Source organism: Sturnira hondurensis, unplaced genomic scaffold, assembly GCF_014824575.4.
Source record: "Sturnira hondurensis isolate 20B ecotype Veracruz unplaced genomic scaffold, ASM1482457v3 Scaffold0001911, whole genome shotgun sequence".
Lineage (NCBI taxonomy): Eukaryota > Metazoa > Chordata > Mammalia > Chiroptera > Phyllostomidae > Sturnira > Sturnira hondurensis.
Genome location: NW_028074542.1, coordinates 252,887 through 270,470, shown reverse-complemented (window position 1 = coordinate 270,470; position 17,584 = coordinate 252,887). Strand labels below are relative to the sequence as shown.

The window sequence follows — 17,584 nt, the reverse complement described above, 5'->3', positions numbered from 1 at the left end:
GCCGGGAAGCAGGCTGTGCCTCTGAAAGCCAGTTCCCACAGCCCCAGTTGGTAACATGTGATGTACTCTGCTGACAAAGAAAAGTTGCCTTTGCTCAGGGGTGCAGCTTCTTTGCACGGTCCCTTGGCCTTGAAAATACAAACCCACCCCCCATCCCCGCCCGCCCACCTCTCTCCTAAGCCTAGTTCAGCAGCAACTGGAACCGCTGTGGAACAGGCTCTAAAAAGAAAACCCCAAACACGGCGAGGGTAACAAACTTTAGTGCCAACTCCAGAGCTCTGCTTCAAAGTACCCGGCTCTCAGCACAGAAGCAAAAGAAGGCACTGTCCCTTTAAATGGGGCTGTCAATGCCCAGGATCGGTCTTGAAAAGGGGCGAACAACAACAACGACGACGAGGACCACGACGAGAAGCAACCTACCGTCTTGGAATCTAACTCATGGTGGGGCTGACCTAGTACTTTATCTACACTTGCTGGGTCTGCGAACGTGACGAAGCCGAAGCCTCTGAAATGAGACAAAGAGGGAGAAAAACAAACAAGAAAATGTGACACCACTGAAAGCAACAGGGAGTGAGCCCTACTGCAGAATGGAGAGCAAAAGTTGCCCCCTCCGCGCCCCCCCACCCCCACCCCCGTCCTCCCAAACCCCTCCGGTCTACAGCCCTCCACCTCGCAGGAAAAGACACCAAGGTTAATGGGGGAAGTGGAACGGGGGCAGGGCCGGTAGAGGTAACTTGGAAAAAGCTGGTGTCTCCACTCTTTCGCCACCTCAGTTTCCTCTCCTCCTCCTCCCCTCCCCTTTCTTAACGCTTTGTTTTATCCCGATGAAAACCCGGCACTTGGAAGAGATTCATCCAGCTTTCTTAGAGGGGCTTAAGAGTTTGGGGAGCTGGGAGTGGGAAGAAGCGTACATTTTTTAAAACTGTGTGGAAAGTGAATGAAACCGAATGTCATTTTCAACAGGAGAAAGAGAAGCGACGGGAAAATGATTTAAGGCGGAGAGATGGGTATCTCTATCCAGACAGAGTTCAAGCCCCAATTTATAATAACCTTTGAGGTTATGGGGGTGGGGGTGGAATAGAGCGGCGTTCGAAACGAGCCACATGCCTGAGCCCCATTCTAAATCCGCTTAGCTACTTCCTAAGACACCTCCAAAAATAACACTTAAACTTTGTTCTAAAATAAAGGCAAAATCCAGAAAGGAACGGTTTACCTGGAGCGTTTCGTAGTGGGATCTCTCATGACCATACATTCTCTAATTTCTCCAAATTTGCTAAAATAGTCTCTAAGGCTATCTGTAGAGAGAAAAGGAGAGAGATGGGGGGGCGGAGAAGGTGTGGGGGAAAAAAGCAATGCAAATTTTGATCAAGGACAAAAACCAAAAGTAGTTTTCTGTTGTTATTCTGTTTTGTTTTGTTTGCATTTTTTGCACACGCGGGAGAAATTCGGCAACAGAGGTCGCGTAGAGGGCTCGGAAAGGATTTGCTATTTAAAAAAATAACCTTGCACAGGAGAAGTGGGGAGCCAATGGCGGGGGGGGGCTCCTACACCGGGATAACAAAGAGCAATAAAGAAGCCAAGAAGGGGGGGACCCAGGCGTCCCCCCCTCCCTCCCTTACCTGGTGAGGTCTGCCAGCTCAGTCCACCGATAAACATTTTACTAGAGGGAGAAAACATAACAGAAGTGAGCACCGATGTCAGATCGGCCATTTTGACGTGTAACTTACAAAAGCTAAAAGGAAAGCGGGGGGGAGCGAGCAAGCGAGAGCCGGGAGGTGGGGTGGGGGAGAAGGTGACGGCGAAATGCAATCCAAAGGTGTGTAACTTCCACGGGGAGGGGGGGCGCGCGGGAGGGGCGGGGGGGGCGCGGGAGATGCCGAGCTCCGCGCACCGCCGTCCCCGCCGCTGCAAGGAGAGCGAGCCCGAGGCGGCGCGGTGGGCAGCGGCTGGAAACTTACCCGGGGTCGTGCTGGGAGTCGTTGGCGCTGCCCGAGGTGCCTTGGCTCCCATTTGCCTCCATATCTGAGCCCCCCCGCCCCCCCACCCCCAAAAATCCGAGCCCCACAGCGATCGGAGCGGAGCGGCGGCCGACTCCGAGCCCCGAGATCTCCCGCTCCCTCCTCCCCCTCCTCCTCCTCCCCCCCGCCCGGGCTCCTCCGAATCTCTCTGCGAGCGGCGGAGCCGGGGCAGCGGCAAGAGCCGTCACACGTGGGCTCGGCTTAGCTCAGCCCCGCGGCTCGCACACCCCCCCGTCCCCGCCCCCCCGGCCCATCCCCACCTCTCCCCCTCCTCCTCCCCACCCCCATCTCCTCCTCCTCCTCCCCCCTCCTCCCCGGCGCACGTGGGGCGGAGTTCTATAACGTCGTGTAACCAATGCCGGTGACGTCACGCACCCTGGTGCGGCCCCCGCCCGTCCGCGCGCGCACAGGCGGCCCCCCGCGGCCGGACCCACGGGCCAGTGCGCGAACCCTGCCGCCCGAGGGGGCCTTGCCTCCGGGCGGTCCGGGCGCCGGGCTTGGGGGAGCGCACCCCGACTTTCTTGAATCACATGGGCTGCGTGGAGCGGGTGGACCGAGGGAGGGGGAGGCGCGGGGAGCTAGCGGCCGATCCTCAGTCGGGCTGGGGAGAAGACGACCCCCGCTAGTTCGGCCTCTCCATTCAAGTTGGCTGGCCGCGGCCGCCGGGATCCGGGGACGGCACCAGACGCCCGTCCGCCTGCCTCTGCGCCTTTTTTCCAGCCGCCGCGCAGAAATTTAGGTCAAGGACGTCGGGATCAAACCCAAAGCCTGGCGCTCCTCGGGCAGACCCCGACACACCCCAGAATCGGGGGGCTTCAGGATTGCCGAGACCCTCTCGCATAAACACCAGCCACAAGTTTTATTTTCCTTTCGCGCTAGAAGTTCTCTCTGGCTCCCGCTGCACACCGGCACGTCTCGCGCCGCTCCCCGCCCTTCCCCGGCAGAGGTACGAATCCGTGCCGGGAAAGGTTATTTTGGAACTTTGTGAAGCTGACGCGATTCCAGGGGTGAGAAAGTGCCGAAGAAAGGGTTTCCGCGCTAATCATACAGCGTTTTAAAAAATAATAAAATGGTTTTATAGGCGGTCAAGGTCAAATTATGGGGGTCCAAAGCGAAATTTTGTATATAGCGAAAAATAGTTTTGAAGCGTCTGTGGGATGGCTGAGAAGGGGGTTTATTTCGGGAAACCCTCTCCAACTCTCTCTATCTACTTTTATTATGTCTATACCAAGATAGTAAAATGCTTGCTATTAAAATAATCCAAGCCCCCAGCCATCTGGGGAGGTAGCCAGGGTAGCTTCAGACATCCTCTCCCCACCACCCACCACCTTAAGAGCTGAGTGGTGCAGCTACAGATACTAGCACACAGTAGGTGCTTAATAAATACTGGCTTCATCCCTTCCTGCATTGAAAACTCCAAAAAGACAATGTTAGGTTCCCAAAGGCATCTCACACTTTTCCAGCAGATTCCAGGTTGGCCAAATTCAGGCTGAATTCGATTTATGGGGTATTTAAAACAGTTATCCCTATTGTTTTAAATTATTACGATACATCGAGTTAATATGGCATGAATTGATGCCCAGTTAACACTTTTCCATTAAATTGTCATAGGCTTAGGACACAATGGAATACACTCAGCACCAAAACTGTACCAAATCCACTATGGGCCTCAGAAAAGTGGAAGATTTGGAAAATCTAAACACCAGCCAAAGACTTGGGTGACCAGGCTCTTAATCTCCCTGGTTTCTAAATGGGGATAATTCCTCCCTGTCAGGATTGATGGGGTGAGAGGAGAGAGAGAAGTGAGCAAATACAAAAGTGCCTTTTTTCACTGTAAACCTAGAAGGGCCATGCTTATTATCAATCATTACTTCATCTGACTTTCAGAAAGGTGCTCGAAAGCTTTATATTACAAGCTCAAGCATTTTCTGTAACTTCAAGCTGCTTCCCCAGTCATCTGTGGTCTGATGTGTTTAAGAGCCAGTTGTTATTGTGATCATTGTTTATTATGATTATTCTCAATAGCAAAATGCAGACTGCAGGTAATTGGTTTGTGTTTGGGATTTTTCTGCTAGAACTACAGACCATCAGCAGTGGAGGGGCCTTTCCTGATCAACCCCCTCATTTTACATCAGGGTCCCAGGGGAGCCAAACTTACCAGGCTGTGCTCTGCCCCCACCAGTCAGTTCCTAAAGGGGGATCTGGCCATCAGTACAATGCCCTTTGGCTCTCCTGCCTGCGTATTCTGTCCTTCCCGGGGCGAAAGTAGGGTGCCCTTGCTCCCTGTTGGGGACTCACACAAGCTGGCAATGAACCGGATTAAAACCCTGAGAGGGGGGCTAGCACTGCAGTTACACGTTCAGTGAGAGAGCTAACACTTAAATCTCCGTGTTTACTTACGTATTTTTAACTTACATGCAGTAACATTTACTCTTCGTGGTCTATCGTTCTGTGAGTTCTGACAAACGCCCAGTGTCAGGTAACCACCACCATAACCAAGATACAGAAGTCTCGTTGTCCTAAAAAATTCCCTCCTGCTGTCCTCCTCACTACGTTCATTATAATGGCTTATTATTATGATGATTCTGCATTTCTTCTCCACTCACTTCCTGTAGCCCCTGGGTCAGAAGAATTCCAGAAGCACAATTATCAGTCCTCCACCTCTTAAAATCTCAACAGCCGGTGACACTGTTGGACACTCCCTTCCTGTAACTCACTTTTTCCTGGGCGTCCTTGATGCTGACATTCTTCTCCTTTCCCTCCTATCTCTCCAGCCATTCCTTCTCTGTCTCTTTGCCCCGGCTCGTCCTCTGCCTGTCCTTTAAATATCGCTGTTCATTCTTTCCCCCTCTCTGGGCGAGCTCCTCTGAGGGATGGGTTTAAATGCCACCAACAGGCTAATGCCACTCAAAATCATCAGCCTGACCTCCCCACCAAGCTCTAAACCCTGCTTCATTTCCTATTCAATACCTGTAACCCTACCCTTCTTAAAGGTCTCCCAAACTCAACAGGTCCAAATCCTTGCTTTCTTCTCCTCAATCTGAACCTCTTTTTTTAAGGTTCCCTCTATCATCCTAGAGACAAAGTTGACCCCTCTCCAGGTTGACTGCTTCCCAAGTGTGCTCCATCATGGCAGTCTGTAGGATGTGGTGTTTCGGTCTTCCTAAATCTCTCTCAAATTCATGTTCCCTGCTACTGCATCCCAGATCTCCCACTTGAGCCCCCTCGGCAGCCTCCTTCCGACACATTCCTCCCACACTCATCCCACTAATGTGTCTGGAAAGCTTGCCCTGACCCCTCTGACCGGGTCAGATACCCCTGGATGTACCCTGTTCTCATCCTGCCAGAATGTCCTCTATGTACCTTACCCTGTGTGATCATTTGCTTTATTGCTCATCTCCTCCCACAAGCCCTAATCTCCTGTCCATTCCTGCTCTCCACGTATTAGCACAGTGCCTGTTGATGCATGGTGGACGCTCAATAAATATTTGCTGAGTGACTGAAAGGATGAATGAATGAATGAAGGTCGACATCTAATTTCACTGTAGGATTTTTTTTTTGTATCTGTGTCTATGAGTCCAATTGACTGTAATTTTTCCTTCTTGTATTGCATTCGTCTGGTTATACTGGCCTCATAAAATGAACTGGTCAATGTCCCTTCTTTTTCCATTTTCTGGAGCAGTGTGTATAAAATTGTAATTACGTGTTCCTTGCATGTTTGGTAGAACTTGCTGGTCAAATGTCTGGGTCTGGGATAAACATTTCCTGGGTTGAATTTTAACTACTGATTCTGTTTCTTAAGTGGCTCTGGTTGTCTTTAGGTTTCATAATCTTCTCGAGTCAATTTTAACACTTTGGATTTTTCAAGAAAATCATCCACACTGCCTAGGTTTTCACATTTATTAATAAAATGCTGCTCATGGTTTTCTCAATACATTTTCTCTGCCTCATTCATCCATCCATAACATCCATTTTTTTAAAATTACAAATATTGTCGGATATGTGTCTTCTCTTTTCTGGGTCAGTTGTTCCAGAGATCTCCCTTTTCCGTTAACTAGTGTTTGTTTCTTCTTACTTTCTACTAGTGTTTTCAAAGAATCAACTTTTAGTTTGTTTAACACTGTTTTCTTTCAATAACTCTTGCTTTTATATATTATTGACACCCCTTACATATAAGAACATATGTCTCATATAAGAATATATGTAATATATAAGATACATAGTGTGTTATTAACACATATTGCATATTCTTTTCTTCTCTCTTGGGGTTTATTCTGTTACCTTTAAAAAAAATTTCTTGAACTGGTGGTTAAAGTAATTAATTTTCAGACTTTCCTCTCTTTCTCTCTCTCTCTCTTCAACATTTAAGGCTACAGTGTTCACTCTAGATGCCACTCAAACTACATTCCACAAGATACACAGAATTTTTGTCAAAATCCCAGGCAAAGAATGTTTAGATTTCAAATAGGATTTCTTCTTTGGCTCACTACATGTGTGTGTTTGTTTGTTTGTTGACATTTCTAAACACAAGGTTTTTGTTTTGAATTTTCAGTTATTCATGTCTAACTTCACTGAATTCAGGCCAGAGGAGGTAATCTGCATAAAGCAGTTTCTTTGTTATTTGTGGAATCTTCCTTCAGTAGATGGTCAGGTTTTCATAGATACCCCATGTGGTTTTGAGAAGAATGCGTATGCTTTCATTGCTGAGTGTAGCATCCTATTGGGTCTATTAAATCAAGCTTGTTAATTGCGGTATCCAGGTTTTCCGTAGCCTTACTCTGCTTGTCTTCTCTGCTTGACGTATCACTTTTTATAGTGGTATGTACAAATCTCCTTATATAACCGAATTTGCCAATTTCTCCTCTAAATCTCTCAAACTTTCTTAGAGAGGAAAATTAATCTTAGACTGTGGATAAGGTACATGAGAAAGGGCTGTTTATGACTCTGCACTTTTCTCATTTTTCACGTTTTATTTCTCTTTTTGCTTTATGTGTTTTGAGGCTATGTTATTAGGTGTGTACAAGCTTGGATAGACTGTGTTTACTGAGTGAACACAGGCATGTCTTCCTTCGTCCTTTTACTTTCAACCGTACTGTGTCCGTTTGAGTTTTAGGGGAGCCCTTTGTTCATTTATTTATTTCATTGACTAGTACATTTGGCCCATTTACACTTAATGTGATTGCCGATATTTTTTATGGAACTTAGGGGTGCAAGAATATATTGATCAGAATGTCTGACTAATAAACTGTTTTCACCATCATCACTGTCATACTGTCATCACTGGGTATATTCATGACCTTGTTCTATTTCATTGTATTTTTTGATGTCATGAATACCTGTCACCCTATTCAACCAGAGGATGAAAACAGTAACAATGACAACACCATGTGCTCCTCCCCATCCATGCTCCCCTCTGAAGTAACCACCAATGTCATTCTTGTATTCATTTTTAAAAATACTTTATTTATTTATTTTTAGGAGGGGAAGGAGAAAGAGGAGAGAGAGAAACATCAATGTGTGGTTGCCTCTCTCACGCCCCCTACTGGGGGCCTGGCCTGCAAATCCAGGCATGCGTCCTGACTGGGAATCAAACCCACGACCCTTTGGTTCACAGGCCCGCACTCAATCCACTGAGCCGCACCACCCTGGGCTCAGTCTCGTATTTTTTATTCTGCTTTTTAAAGAATTTCCATCGAATTTTTATCACATGCTTGTTTTAACATTTTGTGAAGAATTTCTGAGGCTTTATTTTTACTCAACAGGATAGTGTTAAGATTCAACGAGATTGTTGCACCTGATTGTAGTTCCTTCCTTTTTGTAGTTGTGTACTATTCCGTAGGTGACTAGGCCACAGCTGGGTCTGTCCATTCTGCTGTCACAGGCGTTTGAGTTGCTCCGATACTTTGCTTTTGCCAGCAGAGCCGTCACGAGCATTATTCTCTTCTGCTGCACGTAGGCAAGACCTTCCGAGTGATCACTGGGTTGTAAGATACATGAATGTGAAGTGTTACAACATGATGTTAGGCCATGTTCCAAAGTGCTCTTCAGTTTGTATCCCCACTAGTGGTGTATAAGGCAGCCTATTAATGTCCTGACATTTTTTAACTTGTCTTCTTTCTCATTTTGCACCTGATATTTATTCTGTTCCTCTAAGTTTTTTGTTTACTTTCTTCCTTCTCTGCTATAAGAGGTTTTTGTTTCCCTTTCCTTTTTTTTTTAAGATTTTATTCATTTGTCTTTAGAGGGGAAGGGAAAGAGAGAGGGAGAGAAATATCAATGTATGGTTGCCTCTTGTGCGTCCCCTGCTGGGAACTGGCCTGCAACCCAGGCATGTGCCCTGACTGGGAATCGAACCGTTATCCCTGGGTTTGCAGGCCTGCATTCAATCTACTGAGCTACACCAGCCAGGGCCCTTTCCTCTTTAACTAATTCAAAAGTTATTGGTTCTGTTTCTTTTATTTTAGTGGTTACAGTTTTTAACCTGTACACTGGACCCAACCAGCCCTAACACTACACAGTAAGCTAAGAATGCTCCAACTTCAGTTTCATGCCCCCTTTTATATGCTCTTTTAGACCCATCTGGTTTTTATACCCCTAAATTGAATCACTGTTGTCATTTCGTTTTCATTTAAGAATCTTTTTTTTTTTGTTTTTGAGAGACAGAGAGAGAGAAACATTCATTTGTTGTTCCACTTATTTATGCATTCATTGGTTGCTTTTTGTATGTGCCCTGACCGGGGATTGAACTCGCAAGCTTGGTGTATCAGATTGACACTAACCAACTGAGCTAACCCAACCAGGGTGCTGCTGTTATTTTAGTTTTATATAATCACTGTTCAGTTTTACCCAAGCTTACCAATATATTCACCTTTGTTTCTAGCATACTATTCCTTTTTTTCCTAGGTACCAGCCTTTTTCCTTGAAACTTGTCTTTTAGTAATTCTTTCAGGGCGGTTATGTGATTGACATGCTTTCTCCATGAATATACAATTGCCTATTTCACTCTCATCCTTGAACGATGATTTCTCTGGGTGCAAGATTCTAGATCCAAAGTTCTTTTACCCTCGGCACTTTTTTGGCTGGACCCTGTCTTCTTGTTTCTCTATTTATTGCTGAGACACTTGCTGTCCGTCTAAATGTCGTTCCCTGGTAGGTCATCCACCTTTTCTTTCTGTTTTAAGATTTTCCTCTGTCTTTGGCTCCCTGCCTTCTTACCTACCATTCTCTGTTCAGGTATGAAGTTCTCATTCACCTGGTTCAAGATTCATTGTACGTGCAAAATTTCAGGATTCATGGGGTTTATTTTTTCAAATCTGGAAAACGTTCGGTCGTTGTCTCGATAAATCCTGTCTTCCTTGCTTCTTTGCAGTTCTCTCCTGGTAGTCGTGTCAGGTGTCTAATGAACCTTCCGCCTCTGCGCGGCCTGTTCTGAACCCCCCTCGCAGACTCCCCTTCACTTTGTCTCTCTGGGCTGCCTCCCGGGCAGTCTCCTCGGGCCCACGTGCAGTGTTTCCCTCAGCAGGTTCTCATCTGCTTTGTAGCTCATCCACTGAGCATTTCATTTCAACGACAGCATGTGTAATTTCTGCAAGTGCTATTCAGTTCTCTTTCGTGCCTACCTTTTTTATGGTGTTGGACTGTTTTCCCATGGTTTCCAATGTTCTTTTATGTCTTTAATCACTCTTAGCTCACCTTGTACGTAGTCTGTCTGATAGTTCTGTTGCCCTAGGTTCCTGGGACTCTCGTCTGTTAGATACGGTGGGTTGTAGCCATGTACATTTTAGAGTTTGATATTGGGTCTGTATTTTTTTAATATTCATTTGCAGCTTTGGGGCTCCTCGACCGTACAGGTAGGATAAATTCCAGCCCCAAATTTACATGAAGCCTGGGCTGTAGTCCCAAATTCTCAGCAACAGATTTTTTTTTTTCTCCACTTTCAACTCATGCCAAGGCAGTTAAATTTTCTTGTCTCCCTGTGCCGCTGGGGAGATTTTTTTCCAGTGAATTGTTTCTATAATGATTCATCCTTTGGAGGGTTCCCACTGTATGTGGGCATCTCCGTTCCATCTCCCCATTGTTTTATTTATTTTGTTCAGAGTTTATTTATTTATTTTTAGAGAAAGGGGAAGGGAGGGAGAAAAAGAGGGAAAGAAATGTCGATGTGAGAAACGTCGATGTGAGAGAGAAACATCAATCGGCTGCCTCTGACACGAGCCCAGATGAGGGACTGAACCTGCAACCCAGGCATGTGTCCCGTCAGGAATCAAACCAGCAACACCTCACCTCGCAGTATGACACCCAGTCCCCCAAGCCACACCAGTCAGGGCTCCCCATTTTTTAGCGGGCCCAGCCCACAGTCTCTTTTCCATTTTGATGCCCATACTTCAGACTTTCCAGGCCAGCAAACCTGCCCGAGACGAGCTCTACCTGGACTTGCTTGCTCACCACGCTAACTGTCGTCTTGCCCAGGGGACCCTGCCTTACGGGCTCTGCCCTCATTTCAAAGAGTGTTCACTGCATTTTGACCAGTATTTATAGATGGTTTATAATGGGAGGATTTGCAAGTTATTTAGTCTGCCGTACTGCCAGAAATGGAACTCACTTCCGTTTAATTTTTAATACCTTCTACTTTGAAAGTGTATTTTTTTCTTAGAGGGCCGTGGCATCTTGGATTTCCAAATAATTTTGCTTCTGAATAATCTCCTATGGGTGAGGCCGATTGGAATGATCTCACATGAGGCAGACATAGGTCCATGCAGCTATCTTTTACATTTACCTGCGAACTTAAAAAAAAAACAACAACAAAACACTGATGCTGGTAGGTTCCACCCACGAGATCCTGATTTGACCGGTCCAGGTAGTGGTCTTTTTCAAAACTTTCCAATGATTCAAATATGCAACCAAGGCCAAATACAATCCTTTTAAATCATACTGATGAAAACCAACCAACCATAATGATCCCTGGGCTCCATCCCAGAACGTCTGATTTGCTCTGCTTGGGGAGGGCTCCCAGGCATCTTGTGTTTTAATTTCCCTATGATGGTAGTGAGGGTCAAGAGCCAGTGAGTTACCTGGGCACATCCAGTTGGAGGGGAGGAGTTTGAACAGCATTACAGTGGGAAGCAGGGGAAGCCACGCACTCCACGCAGCAAGTCGTGCCGTGTGCACCGGCTGCAGAGTGGTCCCTCGGACTCCTTTCCAATGATGCAGGTCCCCGACAGCTGTCAGTGGGTAGACCTAATGTGCCACCAGCGACTCTTTCATTCCCCAGGGTACAGGGATGGGCAACCACGTTTGGGAACCATTCCGTTGGCCCCTCTGGTTTTACCGAGGAGGAAACCACCCCTGAGACAAGTGGTATTTTCTCAAGGTCACGGAGCCGACTGAGAGGAAAGCAGGCTCCTACCTTCCAGTCCAGTGTCGATTTCATTCATTTCCAAATGTGAGCCTGCCAACTGCTTTTAGAGGCCCTCGGCCACGTTAAAGAGGCAGATTTGGGGTTTGTGTGCAGGGATCTCAGGAACGTGGGGTGTTCTGTTTTGCTCTGCGTGGGGATGGCACCACAGGACAAAAGTGAAATGGCCTGCCGCCTTGCACATGGGTCTCAACTGCCCCACCTATCAGTGTGTGGGCAGGGTGGGGGTGGGTCTTGGTGGTTTTAAAATAGGTCCACAGATTCTTTATGGCTCCTCCAAGAGGTGGAGCCTAATTGCCCTCCTCTTGGGTCGTACTTAGCAACTGGCTTTTAATGAACGGTGGTGGGGGACTTCAGAAGCTGGTTCATGAAAGGCACTGTGGCTGCCACTGTACTCCCTTGGATCTGGCTCTGGGGGAGGCGCCATATCCTGAAGACACTCGGGTAGCTGGATGGGAGAACGGAGGTTTTCTGTCCACAACCTGAACTAACTTGCCAGCACAGCGGGTTGGACACCTTAAAAGTGGATCTGCCAACCCCAGCCAGGCCTTCGGACGACAGTGGCATGGGCTCACGCCCTGAGAACCACTTCACAGGACACCCTGAGTCAGGACCCTTCCACCCAGCCATTGCAGTTCCTGGAACTGCAATGCGAGGTAATAAATACCTGTTCGGAGCAACTCAGTTTTGAAGTAATCTGTTACACAGAATAGATGACTAACACAGAGATGCTACAAAATGCACAAAAATAGAGCTGCTTACCTTACAGGTTTGCGAGAGGATTCACGTGCTAACATTTACAGAGTGTTCTAGCTCGACCCTGGCCGAATGAACTGCACAATAGATTTAAAGCAGTGATTGCATATTATTAATGTTATCAGATTGCAACACATTTCATGTTCAATTACCTACAATGCTCTTTCTGGAGCATCTCTGTGCTCATCTTCTTATCCCCACTGCACACTTATAAAAGGTCACTGTCAAGATACAAAAGTCTATGTATGATTTAAATGTCTTAACTCAGTTACTAACAACCGTGAGCATGTTTTCAAATGGGAAGAGCAAGATTCATTTAAACTTGCTTTTTTTCACACGATGCTCTTCGTTTACTTTTTGGTATTGCATTTCGGCGCCGGGCCGGGCGCCTCGCTGATTAAAGAGGCAGCTCACTCTGTCTGCCTCCTGGCGTTGCAAGCCTTCCTCTTAAGAACCAACACGGCAGGCTTGGCACCAGAGCAAACCGTAGTTTTACCAGAAAATATTTAGCAAATGAATTTGTATTCATGGAAATCGCAGCAAGTATAAATTCCATGTCTAAAAGTAATGGGCTCTTTGTAAAACTTTCTTTATTTTAAAATATATTTTAATACTTTGTTATTGTATTTTTTCCATTACCATTTATCCCCTTTATACCCTCTTCTACCTCCACCCACCCCCTCCCCCTTCCCCGTGTATTTCCTTTAAGCAAATAAATACCTCTTTCCTCAATTATGACTTCTGAGCATGCTCTTAAATTCAGGGTTAGTGTGTCCTCTTCCAAGAAATGGAAAGTAAGCGCGTGCACACAGACCCTGAGTCGGCCCTTCTTCTAAATGTGTAGAATGTGGGAAAACCAAGATGGTATCTTTCTAACCGTCATAACTGGAGGTATAAATTATCGGGGGGAAAAACATGAGAAAAAGGGTGTGAGGCTGAAAGACAAATTCTAATTTTCAGACACTGCTGATCTAATATGCAGCCACTTTTATGTATAATTTACTTACTCCTAACAAGAGTTTGATATATTCAGAGACATAAAGGCCTTCTTCATTTAAATGATGAAGTTTGTTTTTGTTTTGTTTTTCTTTGTTCCAAACTGGCCAAGGAAATGCAAAAAGTTCCCTCAAGGTGCAAAAAAAAAAAAAAAAAAAAAAAACCAAATAAAACGTGTTCAGCCAAATGTTTCCTTTTGCATTTTCCCGCCGGACACAGCTAGAAGCGTAGTGTTGGGCCGAAAGCGTTGTTCCCTGTTGTGCCCTCTGACTTCCTCTCCCCTCATCTCCAGCTCAGTATCATCACACCCAACCAGGGCAAATGGTGCCCGCAAATCCAGCTGAGTAAGAACAGGTCAGACTCCTAATTAACATCAATATCACTCATTAAATGACCAGAGCCGAGGATCCTTCTAGGTGTGGTGGGGACAGGGATCAGAAATCTTTAATCTCTAGGAGAGGTGGAGAGGAGCATGGAGTTGGAAGTGAGGCTGGCTCCAGCCCCTGGAGGGGGGGGAGTTTCCTGCAGGGGGCGCTCTACGCCACCCCGGCGAGCCCCTCCCCAAACCGGGCTCTCCCACAGGAGTGTGGGTGCAGTGGCCACAGTAGATAAGCGTCAGGAATTAAACAGTGAGTTACCGCTCTCATTAAAAATATCCCAGAGCCGCTCTCCCATGCACCTTAAAGCTGTTAGCTGCTGTTTGTCATTCTGTCATCATTATTCTTATACACGTAGGTAAATATTTTATTAAACATCTTCACTGCTTGGCAGTTGGGAGCCCTCTGCCTCCTGGAGCTGGCGGTCGCCCAGCGCTGCCTGGGAGGGTGGGGGTGGGGGGACCGTGGGCTGCTCGAACACCCGGTGGTGTTAATAGAGTATCAGTCCTTTCCACCTGGAAACCATTTTCTCCTCTGGCCTCTCGGGCTTAATCTTCCATTTCTTCTTTTTTAATCAGTTACCAACTTAGTCTTGATGAAAGGTGCTGGGGCCCCCAGAGGAAAATGGCTACGCCTTTTAACCCCACCTGGAAATGGTTGACTCGGTGCCTCCGTCACCCTCCCTGACACTTCTACACCCACTTCAGAACTTGCCCCATGCCGACCGTGACCTGCCTTGCCACACAAATCTAAATGTCACAGCTGGCGATATGCAGGGCGCCTCCACGAGACCCCCTCACACTGTCTGCAGCTTACATCCGCGGACTCCCAAGTGTCCTCAAAGTCATGGCCACCGCCTGGCCTGGGAGCCCTGTGGCTTGCGGGTCCTCCAGCAAGCTCCTAACTCAGGCTCACAGACCACGCATTCGTTTGGACCCACGTTGGGTGTGCTTCTTCAACATTCTTTTTACCATTGACGCACTGTTGGAGGTGGCCAGAGCAGCGACAGCAGCATGGCTGGACTGTCATCCCATCCTATCTTGGAGGCTTCAGGAGGCCCCCCCAGACAACATGCAGTTCCTTTGAGAAATTCCAGCGTCGGAGGACTGTGGGGATGACGCCCTCTCCTGGCGGATTGTGGGAACGCCTGCTTGCGCCCCTTCTTTGCAGTTCCATCTACTGGAGGCCGAGGAAAGAGAACTTGGCTCTCAGCTCAGGGACCCATTCCAGACGTCTGAACCCCGCCATCAGATTCTGAGGCCCAAGCCCTACAAATCCAAAGGTTTCCTAGGGTTGCAACCAAGATCCACCACAATAACCTACCCTGCAGTTTCTACAACTATCAAACAACTAGTTTCAAGTTGCTGCAAAAAAATTAATGCAAGAAAAAGAGGGAGAGAGAGGAAGCACTATAATCTCTGAAGAGGGGACTCACGTGGGTGCAAATCAAATCTATGTAGCCAAACATAATATTGACATACAGACAGAGACGGAGGGAAAGAATGAGAGAAAAGATTAGATGTGGGGACAATAGGAAATAGATTGTCGAGCAAATTGCTGAGTAAGACACTCCTGCTAAAAATAATACTGCTTGGAGAGGGCATAGAAAATAAAACTGGCTGTGCCCATGGGTGGGAGGAACGCGAGGCTCTGTGTTTAAACATCCAGAATTAGAACAAGATGAAGAAGGGCCCATAACCCAGGAGGAGAAGGGGTGAATGTAGAAATAATTTGGAGCGAACCAGAAAAGTAATTTCATCACCCTCTTCTTGCCTTTGTGGATGGGAGGAGGCCGGAGACCATCTCCAGGGTGGCTGGCCACGCCCCTAGCTTCCGAACAGGCCCCCGAGACCCCATCACCCACTCAGCAGATGCCACACAAGAAAGGAGGGCAAGACCTTGTTTTGTATCTTCTAGTGTGAGTCATAGATAATCATGAACATTCAAAAAAAAAATCAATCTCCCCAGTGGCTGATGGGGAGGGCTGGCTTGACAGAAGGCTTGATGTGAACCTACAGCGCAAGGAGGCTGTCGAGAACCCTAATGCAATCTTAGGTTCTATTAATAGAACTGCAGAGTGTGGAAGGAGAGAAGCAATAATCCCAGTGCGCGCTGGCGGGTCAGGCCACATGCAGTTTTATGCTCAGTCCTGCGGGCTATATTTTAAGAGAGGAACTGGAAAATTGAAGGCTGTTCAGAAGAGCACAGACAGGACCGGGTGCCGGTATTTAGACAACACCGAGATTCGCTTGACAGTCCTTTCCCCGTCGGCAGTATCCGAATGGTTATCGCACTGAAGACACAGAATCTCCGTGGCCAGCAACCAGGAATCTTGTTCTCAATGTTAACTTACCCTCCCTGGGCTTTCCTTTTTTTTTTTTTTTAGGGGCGGGGGCCTCTCCATGGAATGGGGATGACACTCTCTACCCAGTCTACCTGCAAGCGTGGTCTGAAGCACAGAGACCCCCTCCTGGTGTGCACTGAGCAGCTGGCTGACTGGGGCATCGAGAGGAGCTTGAAACCTAGGTGGACAGATAGGCCCGTAACAGGTACTTTGCATAAGACGTGGCAGATGGTGATAGATGCATGCATTGACAGGAAACGAGAGGCAATGAATTTCTCCTAGGGGAAGAGTGGCAGGAGAGAAAGACAAAGTCTTTGTGGGACGCACACTTGCAAATTCAGACCGAGGAAAAGGAATCACTGGTGGTTAGGGAGGAAAGGTTAGAGCCAGAAAAATTCCAAGTCACAAAGGACACGTGAAGGGTCTCGACGGTGTCAGACGCCCCCGAGAAGTCCAGGAGGAGGAAAGCGCCGGATCACTCCCTGAACCTGGAGATCAGGAGCCCCTCCTTAGTGGTTCGAAAACACAGGGCAGGAAAACGACGGAGGCAGAGACGGACTGCATTTAGGAAGTTTGTGGACAGACGCATTCATTAGACACCTACTGCATACCTAGCGCGGCGCTACACACCACGGAAGCTCAAGAAGACTGCGTCCACTTCCACATTGGCTGGTGAGTGAGACTAGCACCTACATGTCCACTAGGGGAGAGTGGAAGGTCATTATATGAATTGTCCGGCTGGGCGAGACAACGGGTGGTAGTTCAAACGGCCAGCGGGTAGACCCAGGACGATATTCCGATGCTTATGGATGCCAGGAGAGAAAAGGGCGGCACTGGTCCCTTCAGCTACGGCCGACCTGACCCTAGCTTCCCCTTTTCCTTGTTTCTTGGGACGTTTCCTGTCCCAGGAGTGTTCAGAAACTCGATTCTTGTCTCAGCCTCGCTCCTGTTTGCGCCTGTTTTGTTATTTACCAGTGAAATTAATATTACTCTTTACCCTGCTCCCAGTCTAGATCCAACATGCACATTTTTTTTCATCAGTGGGTTTGTGTTTGGTTGATTAGTTATTCATGTGTAATGTGAGATGACAAGGGCTGTAATACAGAGATGATTGTGGAGAAGGCAGGCGTGCAGGCTGGGGAATTGGTTTCTGTTTTTCTTTTTTTTTTTTTTGTATGGGGGTGGGTGAGTAGGCAGGTTAGTAAGGCATTTGGATTACTTGCAGATGGTTGAAATTCTCCTCTTACCAAACGGGTGACTGAAGGAAAATAGGGGAAATTACACTAAATGGCATTTGCCGCACATCCGCTCGGGCTCCTTGATCTGCGCCCTGAGCTCTCATGGATTTCTGATTGGTGCTCTACCATTGCTCGAGACATTGGCCTTCTCCGGCCGTGGGTGTCCCTATCTGTACCATGTCCAACATACCTTTCTGTATGTTGCCTGCTGGCACAGGTCAAATTTTCGCAAAGGGAACCCACTGTATAGACGAGCTCTTCCTCTGACGGGCCCTCTGAGACTCCCCAGAAGGTTTGCCCCTTGGAGCAGCCAGAGAGGTCTCGGGGTGACACCGAGCAGGTCTCTGCAGGGGCTTCCCACTGCTCTTCGCTCCATTGGCGCAGCCTAAAGGGCCCTACCTGGTACGATCTTGGCCTGCTTTTCCAACCTGTATCATCCC

At 47.5% G+C, this 17,584-nt stretch overlaps 1 protein-coding gene across 6 annotated transcripts in view; it reads right to left on the bottom strand.

Moving 5' to 3' along the window:
* The window catches only part of MSI2 (musashi RNA binding protein 2), a 371,758-nt gene extending 369,698 nt beyond the window's left edge, over positions 1-2,060 (bottom strand). For 4 of the 6 annotated variants that reach the window (XM_037037482.1, XM_037037502.1, XM_037037497.1 and 1 more), the window contains exons 1-4: positions 1,959-2,059; positions 1,620-1,660; positions 1,214-1,295; positions 421-505 (exon numbers count right to left, since the gene is read on the bottom strand). In XM_037037482.1, coding sequence (XP_036893377.1) covers positions 421-505; positions 1,214-1,295; positions 1,620-1,660; positions 1,959-2,020 — 270 coding nt within the window. In that variant the 5' untranslated portion in view covers positions 2,021-2,059. Of the gene's footprint in view, positions 1-420; positions 506-1,213; positions 1,296-1,619; positions 1,661-1,958 lie in introns of all 6 variants that reach the window. The other 2 variants (XM_037037490.1, XM_037037486.1) reach the window with 1 other exon arrangement.
* Between the last annotated feature and the right edge of the window lie 15,524 nt (positions 2,061-17,584).